General features: G+C 40.3%; 1 protein-coding gene across 1 annotated transcript in view; it reads right to left on the minus strand.

Annotated features, from left to right (window-relative positions):
• The window catches only part of LOC145326584 (uncharacterized), a 109,378-nt gene that overhangs the window by 24,509 nt on the left and 66,129 nt on the right, over positions 1 to 18,740 (minus strand). Inside the window, exons 14-18 of the mRNA XM_080169955.1 lie at positions 18,448 to 18,598; positions 17,748 to 17,805; positions 9,234 to 9,331; positions 5,752 to 5,866; positions 5,040 to 5,156 (exon numbers count right to left, since the gene is read on the minus strand). Of these exons, the coding sequence (XP_080026081.1) occupies positions 5,040 to 5,156; positions 5,752 to 5,866; positions 9,234 to 9,331; positions 17,748 to 17,805; positions 18,448 to 18,598 (539 nt within the window). The remainder of the gene's footprint in view (positions 1 to 5,039; positions 5,157 to 5,751; positions 5,867 to 9,233; positions 9,332 to 17,747; positions 17,806 to 18,447; positions 18,599 to 18,740) is intronic.

The raw sequence follows: 18,740 nt of genomic DNA on the forward strand, positions 1-18,740 counted from the left end.
CGTGAGGAATTATTTTACAAACAATTATTCTTTTCTCTCCCATCATTTCACATCTTCAAAATTGCATTTACCAAAAAATAGAAAAAGAAATTTTTATTATTTTTCAGAAATTTTTGTTGAGGTAAAAAATTAGGCGAAAAATAATAACGTTTGAAGTTAAAATATATTTTATTTTCTCACAAATCTTTAATTTAAGGACGTCCGAGCTTTTTATTTTAGGAGAAGGAAATTGTGCTGTGGTGCACAACATTTTTTAAATTTGCATGGAGGGGGATAATTAATCCCCCTCAAAAAACTTTAAAAGGGGGTAATTCTAATATATTTTTTGTATCCATTAAAAGTACTTCTTCAGTAGATTAGTTATTGGTTGAAATGTTTAGACACTTTTAGTTTTAACTAACCAATGAAAATCAAATAAATTTTTTTTGGGGGGGGAGGGTAAAAACTTTTTATGGGGGGGAGTAATTCGTTTTTGGGGATGGTAAAATTTGCTTGGGGGGGGGGTGTAATTACCCCCCCTGAAATCTGTTTGCAGGGGTAATTTTTTTTTTTTTGGGGGGGGGTAGTTTAAATTTTATTAAATATTTAGTATTAAAAATGCGCGCGAAGCGAACAAAATTTTTTTTTGTTAGAGATTTTTTATTTTGGGGGTGTAATTTGGTACTAGTGCAATTTACAGTCCACTGTCTCTTCCCTCCCTGATTTTGCCGCAATGAAATATATGAAAAAGAAAATTTTTGAGCAAACTAATAAATTTTGAATGGATAATAGATGAACAAATATCCAATATATATCATATCATACAACAAGGATGATAATATCCATAGCATTTCATCTATCCTAATATATAAAGTAGTAAGTTTTTTTGTCTGTAGTAAAGGATCTCGCAAACCGCTGAACCGATATGGTTCAACTTTACAATGTAGCTTCTTATAGGTTTAGGAAAGGTTTATATCTCTTTTAGGGGAGGGTACCACCACCCTCCGACTAGAAATCCGCCCTAGGAAAAAATAACCCCCTCACTCCCCCCCAAAAAAGTGGATTGGGTCGACTTACCCTCCCCCTTCAATGGCTACTAGAGGCATCTAGGAGCAAGTCGTAGCCGCTAGTAAATTATAAAGAGTTATCAGCCCTATATGTAATGTTATCAATGTTGGCTTAGACTACTAGATGAAATAAGATGAAAGTGAACACAACTATTATCTACCACAACTATTATCTACAACACAACTATTATCTACCATATAAGATAATGCATATGTCGAGAAATCAATTAGAATTTTAAATCAAGGTCGGTCAAGCTTAATTTGATAGGGATCAAGGAAATTTTTTTTTTTTTTGGGGGGGGGACACTAAATTTGTGGGGGCGGGGGGCAATATTAACCCTACCCCCAGTGGACGTCCCTGCTCTAAATTTTAGCAAAAACACAAATCATTTAAGTTTGGTCGAGCAAAATTGGGTAAACTTTTAGAAACCATTCACTACCGTAATTGCATCACATTATTAAGCATCAAAACCGCACATTATTATTAATTAAAACAACACAAACTTTTCTTTTATATTCTTAACATTCACATTCCCTTATCTTTTATTTATTATTGTACCTCAAGGGGCACTTGGATTCGACTTCCCTCCCCCATTTTTTATTTCATTTTAATTGTTACCATCCTACAAAATAGTTAAAAAGCTTCCAATGACCAATTAGAAGCTATATTGTAAAGGAGAACTATATCGGTTCAGTGGTTAGCGAGATCCTTTGATACAAACAGACAGACATACACACAGAGATCCTGTTACTTTATTATAAGGATAAAAAAATATGTGGATGTGAAGGCACCCCTAAACTTTTAAATATCGCCATAAATCAACCTTATACAAATATCTATAACAAATGAGGAGCATTTAGCAGGGTCAGGACAATAGAAGATTAATCAATATCTCTTCATTTCTTTAATTTTAGGTTCTTCTTTAATGGTGTTTGTTATTTTTTGGAATAGGCAAAGAAAATAACATGCTATTATATTTTTATGATAGTTATTACGATGAAAACACAATATTTAAAACTTTAAAAGGTTCGGTTTCAGCTACATTTTTACAATCTGAATTGCAATATATCCTTAAATTTTATTGTGACATTCCATTTGCAGTTTTATGTCTAAGAATATAACGCTTCTCTGAAAAAAAATATTTTGATACTGATACACAAATATATTAGACATTTTCTTCCTTTTTATGAGCTGAAAATAAAAAGATATTTTGGAATAAACAGATAGACATCTTGAACATTTGAAGATATTTTGGTACAGAGAGAAAGACATTCTATCATTTTCATATTAAAATAAGAATAGATCCTAATTGTTTCATATTGGAACAGACAGACAGACATCTTTTTTATTATGTCCAACGTGAACTATGAACTATGGTGTAATAGAATGGTGAGAAAATGCCAGGGAGGGAGGGGACATTGGAATTTTTATTATACTAGTCCCCAAAGTTTTAGTATAATGTTTTCTTTTTCGTTGAATCAATGGGGACTTTTATCAAATTTAAATTGGTCCAAACGTTTCAACCTCGAATTGTCATCCACAGATGGGATAATTGGACATCAATTTATTGGCCATTGTCTTATCCCTTTATATCCCTGAAAAAATGCAATATTTTTATAATAAAGTTTTGACAGGCAGCACCACTCACTGAAAGGTGTTCCATTACTACCGTAAAGGTTTCAAGATATTTCAAACAGATTGTTATTTTTAATTAATACCCTACGATTATTAATCTTTAGTTGCTTAGCTTTTATCTTACAGAACTAACTTGCTTGGTTATTTTCTGAAAGTTTTTGGTGGCAAATTTGGGATTAGGACCACCAAACAAACAAAAATGACCTCTAAAATTAGGCGATTGGTATACAAATATCTTATTTTAGGTATTTCATTTTAAATTTGGTGTCTTAGTTCTCTATCTTTTTGTAATTCGAATATAAATAATGTAAAAAAGTTGTTCTTTTGTGAAATTGATTGAACACCACTTCTGCAAGCAAGCAAGCATAGATCACTAAAGGGCAAAGATACAGGGGTATGGGGTCACTATGGAACATTCGTTGGATAGCAAAAACTATAAAACAATAAATATGAAGACAATGCTATTAACATTAAAAAAAGAACGAATATTCGATGAAAATCTGACTTAATTAACTTTTTCTATTAAAATTGCATATGTAAATCTTTCAAAAAAGGAGTTTTTCCCATAGTAAGGGTTGCTTAACTTGCTTATCAAGAGTGCATCTCTGCTCCTTAACTCCATACCTGGGAATATCCCTCTAATGGATAGTGGACCACTAAAAGCTGAAAATAAAGTGAAAATATTGAAGAATAAAATCCATCCATCCAATTTGAAGTGCATGAAAAATGTTTGAGAGAAAAGTTTTTCAAAGTTCAGCTTCACTTTGCACAAAGGGGCAGAGACGATGTTTTTTTATAGTGCCTATAAAAATGACGCCATACTGGCCTACCATTATTCAATTAATATGTTTACTGGCCTAACATTAGTCAATTAAAATGTATACTGGCCTACTGTGGTAATTTATTCTGTGTATTGGCCTATCATTGGTCATTTGTATTGCATGACGTCATTTTTAATAGTCACTATAAAGAGCTTCGGCAGAGACAGATATAAATTGCGGATAGGCACGTGATTTTTTCTTTATTATAGACATAGCACAATCGCAAATAATGGTTTTATGTTTTAACTACTAACATGATATTTTTTATTCCTGATTTATGAAGGTGGGCTTTTAAATGATAACTTATCGCATATCTCTTATCTAATATACATATCAAAGACTTACTTTGAATGACATTTTAACGTTGATTTTGTTAATTGCCTGATTTTCTAAAACTCCATCTGAGAGTATCAAGTCTTAAAATCCTTGGTATAGAAGAATGTCTTGACTAAAAAAAACTCTTAGAGTTTGGGTTTCGTTTGCCCCTCTGTGAATTGCATTGACTATTTGCACTTTTTTTATTTTGACTTGAGATCTACATACTTGCACTTTATCTTTTAACATCAAAATATTCAGCTTTTTTTTATTAATTATTTCTAATTTAAAGAATATTTTTCGTAGATTTTTTCCGCGTACTGGAAAACAAAAGGGATTAACTCTAAAATTTTGCAGGAAATTTCTTTATAACTGTACGATAATTTTTTTCTCGTATTCATCCGAATCCGGTGGATAGGAACCGGTTCTTATCCATACGAAAAAACTAAGTCTAGCATCGTATTATATCCAGCTTTCTACGAATATAAAAATGTACAATCATAAGATTAAAACTAATTTTTTTAGCCGGTGCCTTCGGCACCTCGGGGCTAAAAAAACTAGTTTTAATCTTATAATTGTACATTCTATATCCGCGGAAAGCCGTTTATAATACGATGCGAGAAATAACTATTCTAGTATGGTTCAGAACCGGTTGTAATCCGTCGGAAACTACTCGGATTATGATGTTTTTTTTTGTGAATATAAATCGAGACAATTAAAAAGTGATAGAAAACAGAGCTGGATCTTTAAATCATTTCAATGGTGCGCTAAACCACCCCGCGCTGAATTTCAGCCAATCAGAGCGGCGCATTTTGTAAAATACTCCGCTGTGATTGGCTGAAATTCTGTGCGGGGTGGTTTAGCGCACCATTAAAATGATTTAAAGATCAAGCTCAGAAAAGTTGTATACAGATTTAGACGGATTAATAGACCGATTAAGTAAGAGGAAAGAGACAGAGAGTGAAAAAGAGTGAAAATTTTTTATTGGATATCGGCAATTTTAAATATAAACCACGATCAAATGAACTTAGGAAAAGAATATATTTTAAGTATAATCTAAGGTTTGGTTAGGTTAAGTAAAATTTGGAGATACTCGTAAGCTGAAAAGCTGTACCCAATGGGTTATGCATCTTTTTATTTAAAAAAAAGTTTTGTGGGGTGTTTATTTTCCATTTTTGAGAACGTTAATAAACTTAAAATAAATAAAATAAAAAATCTGACCTCTAAATCTTCAATACTGATGGTGAGAATTTCCGCAATAGTCTGATAGCCTTGGCTACGCAGGTTAGGTCCATACTCCTCCAGGCGGAGCGCCCGCAGCCATTCTTCAAGAGTATCCTAAATTATGAAAAACAAGTTTAAAATTGTTCATGACATTCATGGGTGGGAGTAAAGGGGTGTTTGCCCCTCTCAAACTTTGAAACCCCTCATTTTTCTTCCTGAAAATCAATAAAAAACATATATTAGGTTACCCACCCCCCAAAACCTTTGAAACAACTCTTTTTATCGCCCTCAAAATAAAAAAAACTTTGACGTCCCTGCATGTTGGCTTGCTATCGGGTTTGAGTATAGAAAACCACGCGTCATACTAGAGAAGTTAATAATGGTAGCAACTGCTGCTATGTCAAGTACGGGACATCAATAGTAAGAGTAGGGGGGGGGAATAACTTGGTCATTCATAAATGAATGTAGGTATTTTGTTTCCGAGGAATCAGTATGAATTATATCACATACAAAATTGTAAAACAAAGTTAAAAAATCAAAATATTTTAAAAGGACGCACGGACTTTCTGGTAACGATAAAAGACTTGCTACACTTTCTAAATTGCATTTTACTATTATATAAATCATCATGCAAAGTTGGAAATTGGTAGGACAATGTTTAAATTAACGAAACAAGCTAACAGTTATCTTCGCTTTTAAAATGACTTACGGGAATATAATCTGGTAATCCATCAGAAATGTTTAGTCGTCCAATTTCCTCCTTTAATCTTTTTCTGTGGTTAGGCTTCTTTATACCAACTGCGGTTAGGTCCTCGGGGGTCATTCTAGATACATAGATTGATAATATATAGAAAGATAGATAGATAGACAGATGGATTCATAATAGATAGAAAACGACAACAAGATGTATAGAATGAAAAGATGAAAAATGGATGGATACCTAGAAGTAATTAATTAATAAGATATCTTAAGAGATAGATTGATAGTTTGGGATTGGCTATATAAATGGATGGATAAAGAGATAGGTGAGATGTTAATAGGATAGAGTGATAGATAGATATAAGAATAGAAAGAAAGACAGTCATAATGGATAGATAGAGAGATAAAAAGATAAGTGGATAGATAGATGGATATATAAATAGGAAGATAGAAAGAAAGACAGACATAATAGAAAGAAAGATAGTTGGATAAATCGATGATTGATAAATAGATAGATTAAATAGAAATAAAGAGAGATGAAACACAAAAAAAGTAAATATCCAACGCCATATTAAAAGCAAAAAAAAGTCATGTAAGTTTAAGATAAAGACAGACTGATATAAGTGAATTTCAGAGTAACTTCGATACTTGATTTTTCCCTATTATTGGAAAGTCATTGCTCTGAAATTTTGTAAATTTAATCAAAAGTTATAAATTGGGACTGATTAAATTATACAAAATTTTATCTTTTAAAGATTAAGGTTTTAAATTAAATTCTTAAAATACAATTAAACAAATTTTTCAATATACTTTGTGATTTACTTCATCAAAAAAATATTCAAAAATTTACAAAAACAGAGGAAATGCCTTGGTCCATAAACAGGTGCAACTTTTACATAATTGGGACTTCCAGAAAAAGTCCTGAAATAGAAGGGTTGATTTTCTGTCGGGTGTACTAAACCCAAATACTCTTTGTATTTTATTCAAGCAGGGAAAGGACATTGGACAGCAAATTATACTGGTCCCCAAAGGTTCCCCTCATTCTATGACTTAATAACTTTGGGGACTTTTCATTATTTCTTGATCAATTTATCGTTCATTGTCTTATCCCTTATTTTACCAGGAAAGGAGAAATCAGTCCATTGGTAATTTTAATTTATAGAAATAATGTTACAGCTAGTGTCTTGTAAGACAGCAGCCTAGCTCAAGCGAGGTGAAGTTTAAATCTAGTATCACACATCTAAATTTGTATAAATGCAATGTTCTAAATTTTATGCACCTTTTTTACGCAAATTTTTCCTTTAGCAAGGTGTTTAAATTTCGCAAAAAAAACAGAATACAAAAACATCAAGTATTAGAGTGAAGCCGTAATGTTAGGAACAGCTTTTTTTCATATATAAGGCAAAAAATATTTTTGTCCTCAGAATGATCTAGACTCATAGATGTCCTTTAAGGCATGAAATTAATTTAGTAAAATAACATTGCAGATTTTTACCAATAACTTTTAAATACTATGCCTTTAGATTTTCTAATTTACAAAGGCTTTTTCTACATATATTCCCCTTCCCAAAGATACCTTTCTTGTGAAGATTGGTTAAAAAAAACTTAATGACCGAGATTCCTCATCTGTGCGTAGATATGATTTATAACGATCCTGAATAATTGATATATATTGTGGAAGGGATGAAACACCATTAGAGAATCCTTGGAATTGCATGAAACTGCTTCAAACACTCAGACATAAGGGCATAACACAGTGCGATTAAAATGTACAAAATATGGAGATTTTAATCTGGTAACTGTTACTTTATAAAAATACTAGTTACTTCGCCCCTGACCTTTAGGGGACGATAAGGGAAGCCTGGAAATTAGCTGAAATAAATTATTCAAAAATCCATTTTTTACATATAATTTTTGCTATGGTTCGATGAGTATATGACCTAAATTTTAAGCTCAGGTTGTCAATTTTTAAAAATGGATACATTAACATATAGATGTATATATGGATAAATATATAGAAAGTTAGATAAATAGAGAGATGAATAGATAGGTGAATGGATGGAAAGATAAATGGATAGATGGATTGATAGACTATTTGAAAGATAGAATAATAGATAGCTATATATCATTATTGTAACAGAATGTCTGTCTGTTTGTGTATTTAGCATAAGATCTCGCTAACTGACGGACCGACATACTTTTCCTTTAAAATTAAGCTTCTTATAGGTCCAATTAATCTTTTTTTGGTGGTGCGAGGGGGAGAATACCTCCACCTTCTAAGAGAAATCACACCTAATTATTTTTTGTTTTAAAAGCTAAAATGGAAATAAATTTTACTATGATTCTTACCAAAAACTTAGCATGGAATATGCGGAAATTTCAGGGATCTAAAGGGATAAGACAATGGCTGGAAAATTGATGTACATTCCTTATGATGATACACAATTACACATTCTTTAGATTTGAATTAGTGGTTGAATCATTCGGAAACTTAACTTAAAGAACCAACCAATCAAAATTTATCAAATGTCCCCAAAGTTGTTAAGCAACGAATAACTATTATTAAACTTTGGGTACTAGTGCATTAAACAGCCCAATGTCCCCTACCACCTGTATATATTGGATTGAAAAGATATTCTGATTTATGTAAAATCCCAGAATATTATCCGTATTTCCAGCCCGGAAACTTCAGGATAAAATAAATATCAGCACAAAATCATTTTTTCAATGTTTTTATATTTTCGTCTTGTATAAAAATGGTAAAAATTAAGATTTATTGACAATACTTACTATAATGTTTTTTTTTTTATAATCATTTCTTCAAAATGATTGCTAATTTTAGAGGATTCATGTTGCTATTCTCTAATATTTTAATGCAGGGATCTTAAGGGATAAGACAATGAACAATTATGATAAAAAATAACCGTTTTTTATAAAGGTTTTTGACACTGCTAATTTCTGTTTTAAATCAACGTATCTGTAAAACTTTGGGGACCAGTAAATTACAGTCAAATTTACCCTTTTTACTTGAATGACGATATCTTACTGGGGTTGAACTGAGCCCAATCTATCTTAAAATCTGTGTTACAGTTGAGATTCTTCAAATATTGACAACCTATGCTACAATTTGGGTCATACTATTTATCATTCTATTTGCATATCTATCTATCTTTTCTTATGCATATCTTTCAATCAGTATATATCTATCTTTCGTTTGCCTTTTCTATCTATCTTATATCTATCTCTCTCTTCATCTATCTTAAATATTAGCCACCAATGCTTTCTAATGCGCTCTAAGCATCTAGTAGCTCTGTACACTTTAAGCTCATTGAAACAGGGAATCTTCAACAAAAATTTCACCCATTTATCTTCAATAGAAGCCGAGATAATCGTATTTCGCCTATAACGTTACGGACGGACTGACGAACTGAGGGACAGACAAAGTGTATTATAGAGTAGCTTCGCTAACAAAATTAAGTAAATGTTACATACCTTGAAATTGTAGGCATATCATACCCAGCTGACACAAACAGATGGTAATATTCCTCAAAATGTAACTCTGTCAGCCACGCCGTCAAGATTTCTTCGTCCTTGTAATATAAAATATTTTGTTTATATTTCATGTTCCTGTGGTATCCGCCGAGGATAAATGGCAGACACCGGAGTTCAATTAGATTACGGCAGTGTGACAGACGTGGACACCTTACTATAGAGAAGCTACGCTTCTCTAGCATTCACTAGATAATAATCAACATCTATTTCAGTTGTCACTTTATTGAAGGTTTAAAGGATACTAAAGCTATATACAACAAACAATAACTACATGGATAGGAATAAATAATCATAACATAAAAGCATTATAATACATATACCATAGTCAGTTTTGGGCAATAATGATCCCCCATCCCTGGAAAGGGTGGGGGGAATTAAGAATACAGTTAACCATAATAAAACATGACAGATTCAATCATTAATTTTAGGCATAGGGAGGGGGTCGTCAGACCCCTTCCCCAGGACTCGGGGGAGGGCCATTAACCCTCCACCGAACCCCGGTCAGGGGTGCCATATGCATGGCTCACGGTTGCCGAATACCACAACTCTCCCCTCGGAAGGCTGGGAGAGGGTTTCCCTACCAGACTTCCGACAGTGGTTGAGGCCTTCGGTCCGCTTCCTTAGGGCTAAGATATATACAAGCGATAATGATTCAATGGAATCCTAGTGGTGAGTGTTTCTCAGGGTTGGTGGGCTCCCAACGTGGGGTAGAATGCAGAGGCTGGCTTTGGTTGGACACGTTGTTCAGCGCCGGCAGGTGTCAGGCTGGTAGGTGGCACAGTTGTTGCTGGGACAGTCAGCAGTGGGGCATGCTGGTTGTTGTTGGCAGCGGCTGGGGCACTGGCTGCCAAGTTGACCGTCTGGGCAGCGGCCTGCCCTCCCGCGGGGCCGCGGGGTCGGCCAGAGGGCGGTCCTGGCCTACCTGGGCGGTCATGCCCGCTATCGGCTGATTGCATGGACACCATTTCCTCGGCTGCTTCCCGGCCGATGGGGATGGCATCCCAGTCTACTGAAAAGTCCCGGGACTTGGCATGGGTGAGCCTGGCTCTAGCCAGGGCCTTCCTATACAAAGTTGGATGGTACAGGAACACTTGTGACACTGCATTCAAGGCCGCTCGGACGCCTCCCTGTGCTGCTGCCAGGGAAATGATGGTTAGGTCCCCCAGCAGTTTGAGGATCAGCAACAGCAGACACAGTATGGCTGCGCCATCTCCCCACTCGTGAATAGCCTGTCTGAACCCAGCCCAGACATCCAGGGCGGCCTCTCCTTCCTCCGCCAGTCGGTCGATGTTGTAGGACACTATCCCATGGTCACCTGTGGCCGAACAGCTGCCTTGCTGAACGCATGAGCCATAGGACAGGCCGGTCAGCATGGCGCTTTTATATGCTGGGAACGCCAGCAGCTGCTGCCAGTCATTCAACTCAGCCTGCGAATACAAGCCCCCTGAACTGAAGTCATCCAGGGGTTCTGTCAACAGCTGCCTAGGCGTATCCAGCGGGGGTGGCCTCTTCTTAGGAGCGGGGGTTAACTCTATCCAGCCTTCCTCCGCGTGCACAGTCAGGGGGTAGGTGGAGGAGCAGGGAATCTTGGTGGCGTGGCCGCTATACACTCGTGTCACGGCGTCTACAAACCCTGTGGGCTCTACTGGTACTTTGTCCCAACACTCCTTGTGTTCACGGACAACATATTTATTGCGTTGGCAGGTAAGCTGGAGCAGGACATCTCCCCTCAGCACCGAGAACGTGCTCCCCTGGACACGCACCGGGTGGGCCGGGTCTAGTTGCTGGAGCTTCCAGCAGTTGGCCGCTACTTCTTCTGCTGCTGTGCTCTTCATGCGGGTCTCCAGAGTAAATCCAATATACCCTGCATGTATCTGGGCCTGCAGGGGAACATCAACATCCCTGGCCGATACTCTGGGTAGCGCTGCCGCGGCTGGGTCAGCTGCCACGAACAATGCTGGGTGGTTGGTGGCATGGGCCTCAAAGTCGCAGTTCACTATTGAGGTGGGGTTGGTCATGTTGATGAAAAACTGGGCCTGATGGTCAACCAGGAACGCATCCATCACTAGGCTGGGCTGGAGGCTGCGGATCAGCCTCAAGGGGCAATCTCTCCCCAGGTGATCCCACACGTAGGTGGCTTCCCCCGTGATGCAGGACAGCTCTGAATGGGGACACTCCAAGGTCAGGTGGTCAGATTGGGACTCCACCCGTCCATCCTCTACTACGTAGGTCTCTTCCTTAACCAGCAGCCGTCGCTCCTGGAGCACTAATTCATTGCGGTACAGCTGGCCCTCGAAGTGGACGTCCTCCCCCTCACAACCCACCCCCTCGGGGCTGTTGACGAGGGCGCCCACCATGTCGAGGGTGAAGAACAGGGGATGGTTCAGCTGGAACGTCAGTGGCTGGGTCTTGCCTGGCAGCGTGTAGACTCGGTTCCTGGCCAGGTCTCGGCACGTTTCTGGATCTATCTTGGTTGGCCTCATGAGGGTGGGGACCGAGGTCACCTTGAGGTGACCCCATACCCCACACCTGAATGTCCACTGGGACACAGTGAGCTGGCAACTGTATCCTGTTGTTTCCCTCACCTTGACTTGCTGCAGGACGTGTACTTCATGGCCCAGGGGCACCTCCTGGTGTAGAGGTTCCGTGTTACACATCTTCTCTTTATTGTAGGCTGTGACGTGGGTGGGGTTGGCGCAGTCCCATCCCACCAGGACGTAGCTGGTTGTAGGCCACACGGCTGCCAGCAGGAGGCCCCACAGGACCATCCACCAGTGAGAGAAGCTTCCAGGCAGCCATCTACCTCGCACACGCGGCTGGAGATCTTCGGCTCGGGTCACGGCTGCTTCTTGGGGCTGGACACGGCTGGGCTGCTCCTGGCTAGATACAAGTTTCCATTGAGCGTTATCTTTGTGTGGCCGGGGCACCCCGATACCCTCCCCAATGACAGACTGGCAAGCGACTGGCACTTGCCTGGGTGTCGGCTCCCCTAGCCCCAAGTGGTCCCTTCCCTTGTCCAAGGCATGCCCAGTGGCATGGGGCTGAAGTGCGTGTGACACAGGCTCGCCCTTACTCACGTCCCTCCCCTGCCCTAGGAACTCAGGTGCATGTGGCACAGGCAAGTCCTCATTTTCCCAAATTTCAATCTCCCCAGCCTCTGGTGCAGGGGGCACAGGCAAGGCTGGGGTTTTACAATGGCTTGGATACAACACATTTATCAAATTTAACTTATCCTGGCTTGACTGGGGTTGCTGGGTAGTTGGATTCCTTCGGCTGGCAGGGGGCTCTGGATGGCATGTAGTTGGGCTCTCCCTGCAGGCTGGTGGCGCTGGCTGGCTGGGGGTGACGGGTGTCACCCCTTCCTCTGGGACTGCTGACTCGTTCCAGGATCCAGGTCTCTCGGTGGCGGCGACGGTTGTCGCCCCAGGCACCAGGTTGGAGGCTGGCTCGTTCCAGGATCCAGGTATCTCGGTGGCGGCGACGGGTGTCGCCCCAGGCACCAGGTGGGAGGCGCTGGATAGCACCCCCCAGTCATCACAGGTGGCGGCGCCGGGTGGCGCCCCATACATCGAGGTTGATGCGCTGGCTAGCGCCTCCTGCCTCTCTCGTTCAGCGGCCGCCAGGGCCTCCCCGTACATCGTCTCGGTGACGCTGGGTAGCGCCCCTCCACTCTTGCTGGGTAGGCTCGGCCGAGCAGGCTCCATCATGTTGAGGCTAAAAGGCTGGGGCCTCAGGACTTCTGGCTCGGCGATGTTGTAGGGTTGCACCAACTCCGGCCCCAGGTGGTTGAGACTGAAGCCCAGGCCAACCCGGTTGGGTTCAGCCGCGCCGCCCAGTACGTTGATCCTAGCGGGAACGGTCCCAAACTGCGGCATCCCGTCGGCTCGGTCCGCGGCTTTAGGGGTGGCTGCTTGCTGCGGTGGTGCTGGGGGCGCGCTCCCTTCCATGTGGGCCACTCTGCTGGGCTTCCCTGGAGGGGCACCCTTGTCGGCGGTGCGCCTGCGGCTGGCTACCTGGGCCCAGTCAGCTCTGCACTCGGCCGCCGTGTGACCGTCATAGTGGCAACGCTCGCACTTGGCAGAACGGTCACGACGTGGCTGGGTGCGTCTCTCCTCTAGGCTAACTTCCATCGGCGTCGGGCAGTCTCGAGCTCTGTGGCCTCTCCCCTGGCAGCGGAAGCAGCGACCTGGAACCTTGTCATCTGGAGCGACCCTCCCCATCTGGTGGAGACCCGGAGCCAAGGCGCCAATCTCCATTGGCTCCGACTCGTCATATTGGGGCAACTGGATGCAGGCAGATCCAGTCAGCCCGTCGGTCGAGTCCACTAGGCACACACCCTCCTTCAGCTGCTTGGTAACCATGGTGACGGTGAACATGGCTCTACGAGTGTACTCAGGTACACTCGTGATCTCATGTCCCATCATGATGCGTTTCACATTGGCGTTACGAATACCACGATTTAATTCGTCCACCAACAACTCGAGATCCTCATGGCTGTAGGCGTCCCTATACAAGGCACACTTAGTTGATATGTACGCTTGTATAGGTTCTGTCGAGTGTTGCTTGTAATCCCTAAACGCTTGTTTAAGCGTTTGGGATTCAAAAGCAGGACGAAATAGCATTTCACACTCGGCCTTGACCTGTTCGTAGGTCAAGGCTTGGCCTGCCTCGCCAAACAGATGGGACGCCATTTCCGCCGCTTGCCCTACCAGTGACAGTAAAAGGGCGTTGCGGCGGTTGAGGGAGTCATGGGGTGGCACGCGGTAAGCCGCCCATGACATCTCGAGTCTGCGGATATGTGAACTCCAGGATTGCTTGGGCGGTCCTCTAAACTCTGGCAGGTTACTCAGCATCAGCTTGCGGTACTCGGCTGGAGCCGGCTGAGGGTCATCCTGGAGCCATCCTGGGGCTTGGTCACCTCCTGGCGCTTGCGGCTGTTCCATCGGGGCAACGGTTCAACGGCGGGACGCAAAGTTATAAAGTAAATAGAATAAATGGTTTGTCACTAGAGGCTTTCTAGCCTAACAGCCAACACTGTTTTTATCACTAGGTTGGTAGTTTAGTTACAAAAATATAACTTAGCTGTGTTTATCACTAGTTGGATTCTGAGGTGGTAGAGTAGGCTGGTAGGGGTAGATAGATGTTGAGGGTCTGAACTGCTGTCAGGAACTGATTTGGTTTTCCTTTATCACACTATAGCTAGGAGGAGGGAGCTTGGAATTCTTTATTTTCTAAAAATATCCCTGTTAGATGCTATGGAGTAGCTCCGCTCCGGTGTGTGTGTGTGTGCGTGAAATCTCCCGTCCTTGCAACGCGCTTACGCACCGTCAAATCCGCACACACGGGTAAAACGCGCACTTATCCCTCAACTCGCTCTCTCATTGGTCCGCTTTGTCCGTTGAATTTTATGATATTTCCGCACTCCGTTGCGCTGTCCGTAAATGGCGCTCTGTGTTCCCGGTCACTAGCTCCACACCGTGGACGGACTTAGGTTAGTGTGGGTAGGAGGGGGGAAGCGCGTGAGGGGACGGGGGTAAATCCGTCCGTTCCCCCTGTGAGGAAGGGGGGAGAGCTGTGGGTTTGAAATAACTGTGTGATGAGGTAATGGTGCCTTTTCTCCTTAATCCTAGGCTTATCTATTATATCACCTTGATTGTATTTCCTTCAGTGGAGAGTGGGCTCCTCCCTTTCCTCTGGAATAAGGGGTGTATGGTTGTTGTGCTGTAGGCTTGAGGTGATTAGATTGTGTATCAGGGGCTTTGTTATATTACATTTAGCTTCTATTTGTGTCCTTATCACAATTACATAACAGATTTGTTTACCAACCCTGTTCTATTTTTAGTTGTTATCACAATACACAATAAATCCAAGCCTGTTCTATTTTTAGTTTTATCACAACACAACAATTTGTTTGCCAATCTTTGCTCATAAATCTATTGTTTAGCCATCACACCAGGGTGGTAATCCCTGCAATGTGATATAATATCTGTTTTTCTAGATGGGCGGCTGCGTTGTAGCCTCTCAGGATACTTGGGGTTGACGTAGTTTTCTCTGTTTTGGTGCACTACACTCGTATGTTGGCTCGCAGCTCGCAGCTATGTGGCGTGTTTCAGCCTATCGGCGGCAGGGAATGTCCCGTCCTGCTAGCGCCGCTGATCCAAATCCGGCTGATGGCGGCAGGGAATGTCCCGTCCTGCTAGCGCCACTGGTTCGGATCCTGCTATCTCTTGCAGTAAAGTTGGCCTATTTTCAGCCGTTTACACTTATTTGGCTTGTTTCAGCCGGTCCGCAGGCCTGTTTCAGCCCTTTGAGCGCTCAATTCTCCGTTAGATGTCGGCGTTTCTCGCGGTTCTTCGTCAGGTTTCGCTGTCTCGCTTCCACAACTGCCGGGTGCAGAGTTAGACTTTGCTGTCCAGGGTGGGTAATTCAGGTTGCTTGTGTCAGTTTTGCCAGTTTCACTGCTGGGAGTACCTTAGCCTCAGATGCGCGTCTGCTCTACACTTGTGGTTTGCCGTAATCTCACACAGCTGTCACCAAAAGTTGTGGTATCCGCCGAGGATAAATGGCAGACACCGGAGTTCAATTAGATTACGGCAGTGTGACAGACGTGGACACCTTACTATAGAGAAGCTACGCTTCTCTAGCATTCACTAGATAATAATCAACATCTATTTCAGTTGTCACTTTATTGAAGGTTTAAAGGATACTAAAGCTATATACAACAAACAATAACTACATGGATAGGAATAAATAATCATAACATAAAAGCATTATAATACATATACCATAGTCAGTTTTGGGCAATAATGATCCCCCATCCCTGGAAAGGGTGGGGGGAATTAAGAATACAGTTAACCATAATAAAACATGACAGATTCAATCATTAATTTTAGGCATAGGGAGGGGGTCGTCAGACCCCTTCCCCAGGACTCGGGGGAGGGCCATTAACCCTCCACCGAACCCCGGTCAGGGGTGCCATATGCATGGCTCACGGTTGCCGAATACCACATTCCCAATAACTATACAAATATCAAATATTTAATCCAAATGACCGTTTGTCGCAAAAAGGCAAGTCGCTACAGTTTATACAATTTTACCGTCCTTTACAACTTGAAATATTGGTATATTGACTATACTTATGAACTTTTTTTAACACAACATAATTCAAAACATTAAAATAGATTAATGAGAAATTTTTAAAAAAATAGCAATATTTAGATGCGAAGATGCTCTCCAAGTGTATGTGTCTGTCTGTCTATACTTAAATTTGTCTGAAATGATGCCTGGCCCAATTTGTATAAAATATGTAGTGTTAATTTTTCTTGATTTTCCATTTCCCTGTTTGGCTATAATTTCAAACAACTTCGTTTCTATTGAACGTAATTGTACTTGTTATATAAAAAAAAATAATTAAAATATATTTGAAATGCACTGTTGTTTGTTTGATTTTAGCATTACTTGCTATTTAGTTGGTTAAATTAGTAGGTAGATGATTTTAATCACTACCTACATACAGGTAGCGTATCTACTCTATAACTAGGGCGGTATGTTCGTATGTCCGTCTATGCATGAAAGAATAATTATTTCCAAAGTAGCATAGCAATCACAAGCGATCTCCAGTTAAGATTCTTTTGAATTAATTAATGTATAAGATAACCAACACTAAATGCATGATTTTTGACAGTTTTTGTATAAATGAAATTTTTTTTATCGTCATAAATCAATCAATAAACAAATAAGGAAAGACAATTCCCCTAATTTACACAGACAGAGATGTTATCTAGAGAATATTTCACGTGTTTGAGCAAATCATGTAAACTTGTTATTGCGGCGCTAATTGTGTACATAGTTGTCCTTGTTCTACTAAGAAGAATGGGATATAAATTAGTTACATGGCAATAAATCTTTTAAAACAAGGATGACAATTAATAGTGAATTTGGACAATAAATACAATAAAATTTTTTTAAATTTAAGTACAAGAGTGGCTTCGCCTTTAGCATTCCGTGCTTTATTCAAAGGAGGAGGAAATTGAAAGAAAATAGCCTAAAACTTTCACACCACATTAATTTAGAAAAAAATAGTCTAAAACTACCCTTGGACCTATAAGAAGCTTTCAGTGGTTAACGAGATCTTATTGGACATACAAAAAACTAAATACTTTTTTTATTAGATTTAAGTGCATTACAAACTTACAATAACTATCAGGATGGGAGGGGACATTGAACTGATAATTGAAAAATCACCCCAAAATTTTTATAACACGTTTCCTCAATCGCTGTCTTAAAAACTTTGTGTTCTAAATTAAATTTTGATTGGTTGGTGTCAAAACTTGTAGGCCAATGATTTTAATCTACACGAGGGGTATGAACATCAATTTAACATCCATTGTCTTATTCCTTAAGATCTCTGATAATTATAGATAAGCGATGCTACTCCAAATAATAAAAACATACCGGTAGTCTAGCATTGATCATTTCTTGTATGTTAAGGCTGCATATTACATCTTCACCCCTACGAATAGTTATTTATTATATCGTATTATAGACATTTTCCCGCGGATATAAAATCAAAAGATTAAAGCTAGTCATGTTAGCCCCGAGGGACCGAAGGCCCGGGTTAACAAAACTGGTATTAATTTAATGATTTTGTTTTAATATTCGAAAATTGTCTGTAATACGATGCTATACATTATTTTTTAGTATGGCTGAAAACCGTTTCTAATCAAACGGATATTAATCGGTTTTAAGGTCATACTGGAAAACAAATTACATTTAATTAAGATACTTTTTTTTGTGTTTGTCTTTGTCTATCATTGCGTGCTTGTCTGTTTTCGTGTTTAAATAAACTTTATAAATTCAATATTTTTTTTATCAAGCCAAGTATTCATCTGTCTCTCCCTTTATGTCTCTCTAGTTAATATGTCTATCTGTCATCCTGTCTGTCATTATGTATATCTAATTGCGTGTCTATCTGTCTGTCTGTCTGTCAATGTACATTTATAAATTTGTACGAAGCAGCTTATAGTGTCTCCTAGAAAAGGGGACAAATGTTTCAACGTTTGGCCGAACTATCCGATTGACGTTATAGTTCGGCCAAACGTTGGTACATTTGTCCACTTTTTTTTAAGGCACCATAAGCTGTTTCAATGTTTACCTGTCCCCCAGACTAGAGCTTGAGCTATGATGTGACTGCCTACTGCTGCTCCCCACGGAGTCGGACCCGGACACGTTGGAGAGACGGTGGGCGTGGCCAAGGTGGAGCACAGGCCGGTGCTCTATGGTAGAGTTGGATGCTCTTCCACTGTCTAGAAATATAAATATGGTGTTAGTTATTTTTTGCATCGTATTATAGTGGGTATGCTGCAAATATACATCCGACACTGTCATTTATACATCCAAAATTTCAGCCAGATGTAAATATGCCATGTTACCCTTTTAAACAGACGG

Source organism: Acartia tonsa, chromosome 8 (assembly GCF_053477335.1).
Source record: "Acartia tonsa isolate MP-2025a chromosome 8, ASM5347733v1, whole genome shotgun sequence".
Classification (NCBI taxonomy): domain Eukaryota; kingdom Metazoa; phylum Arthropoda; class Copepoda; order Calanoida; family Acartiidae; genus Acartia; species Acartia tonsa.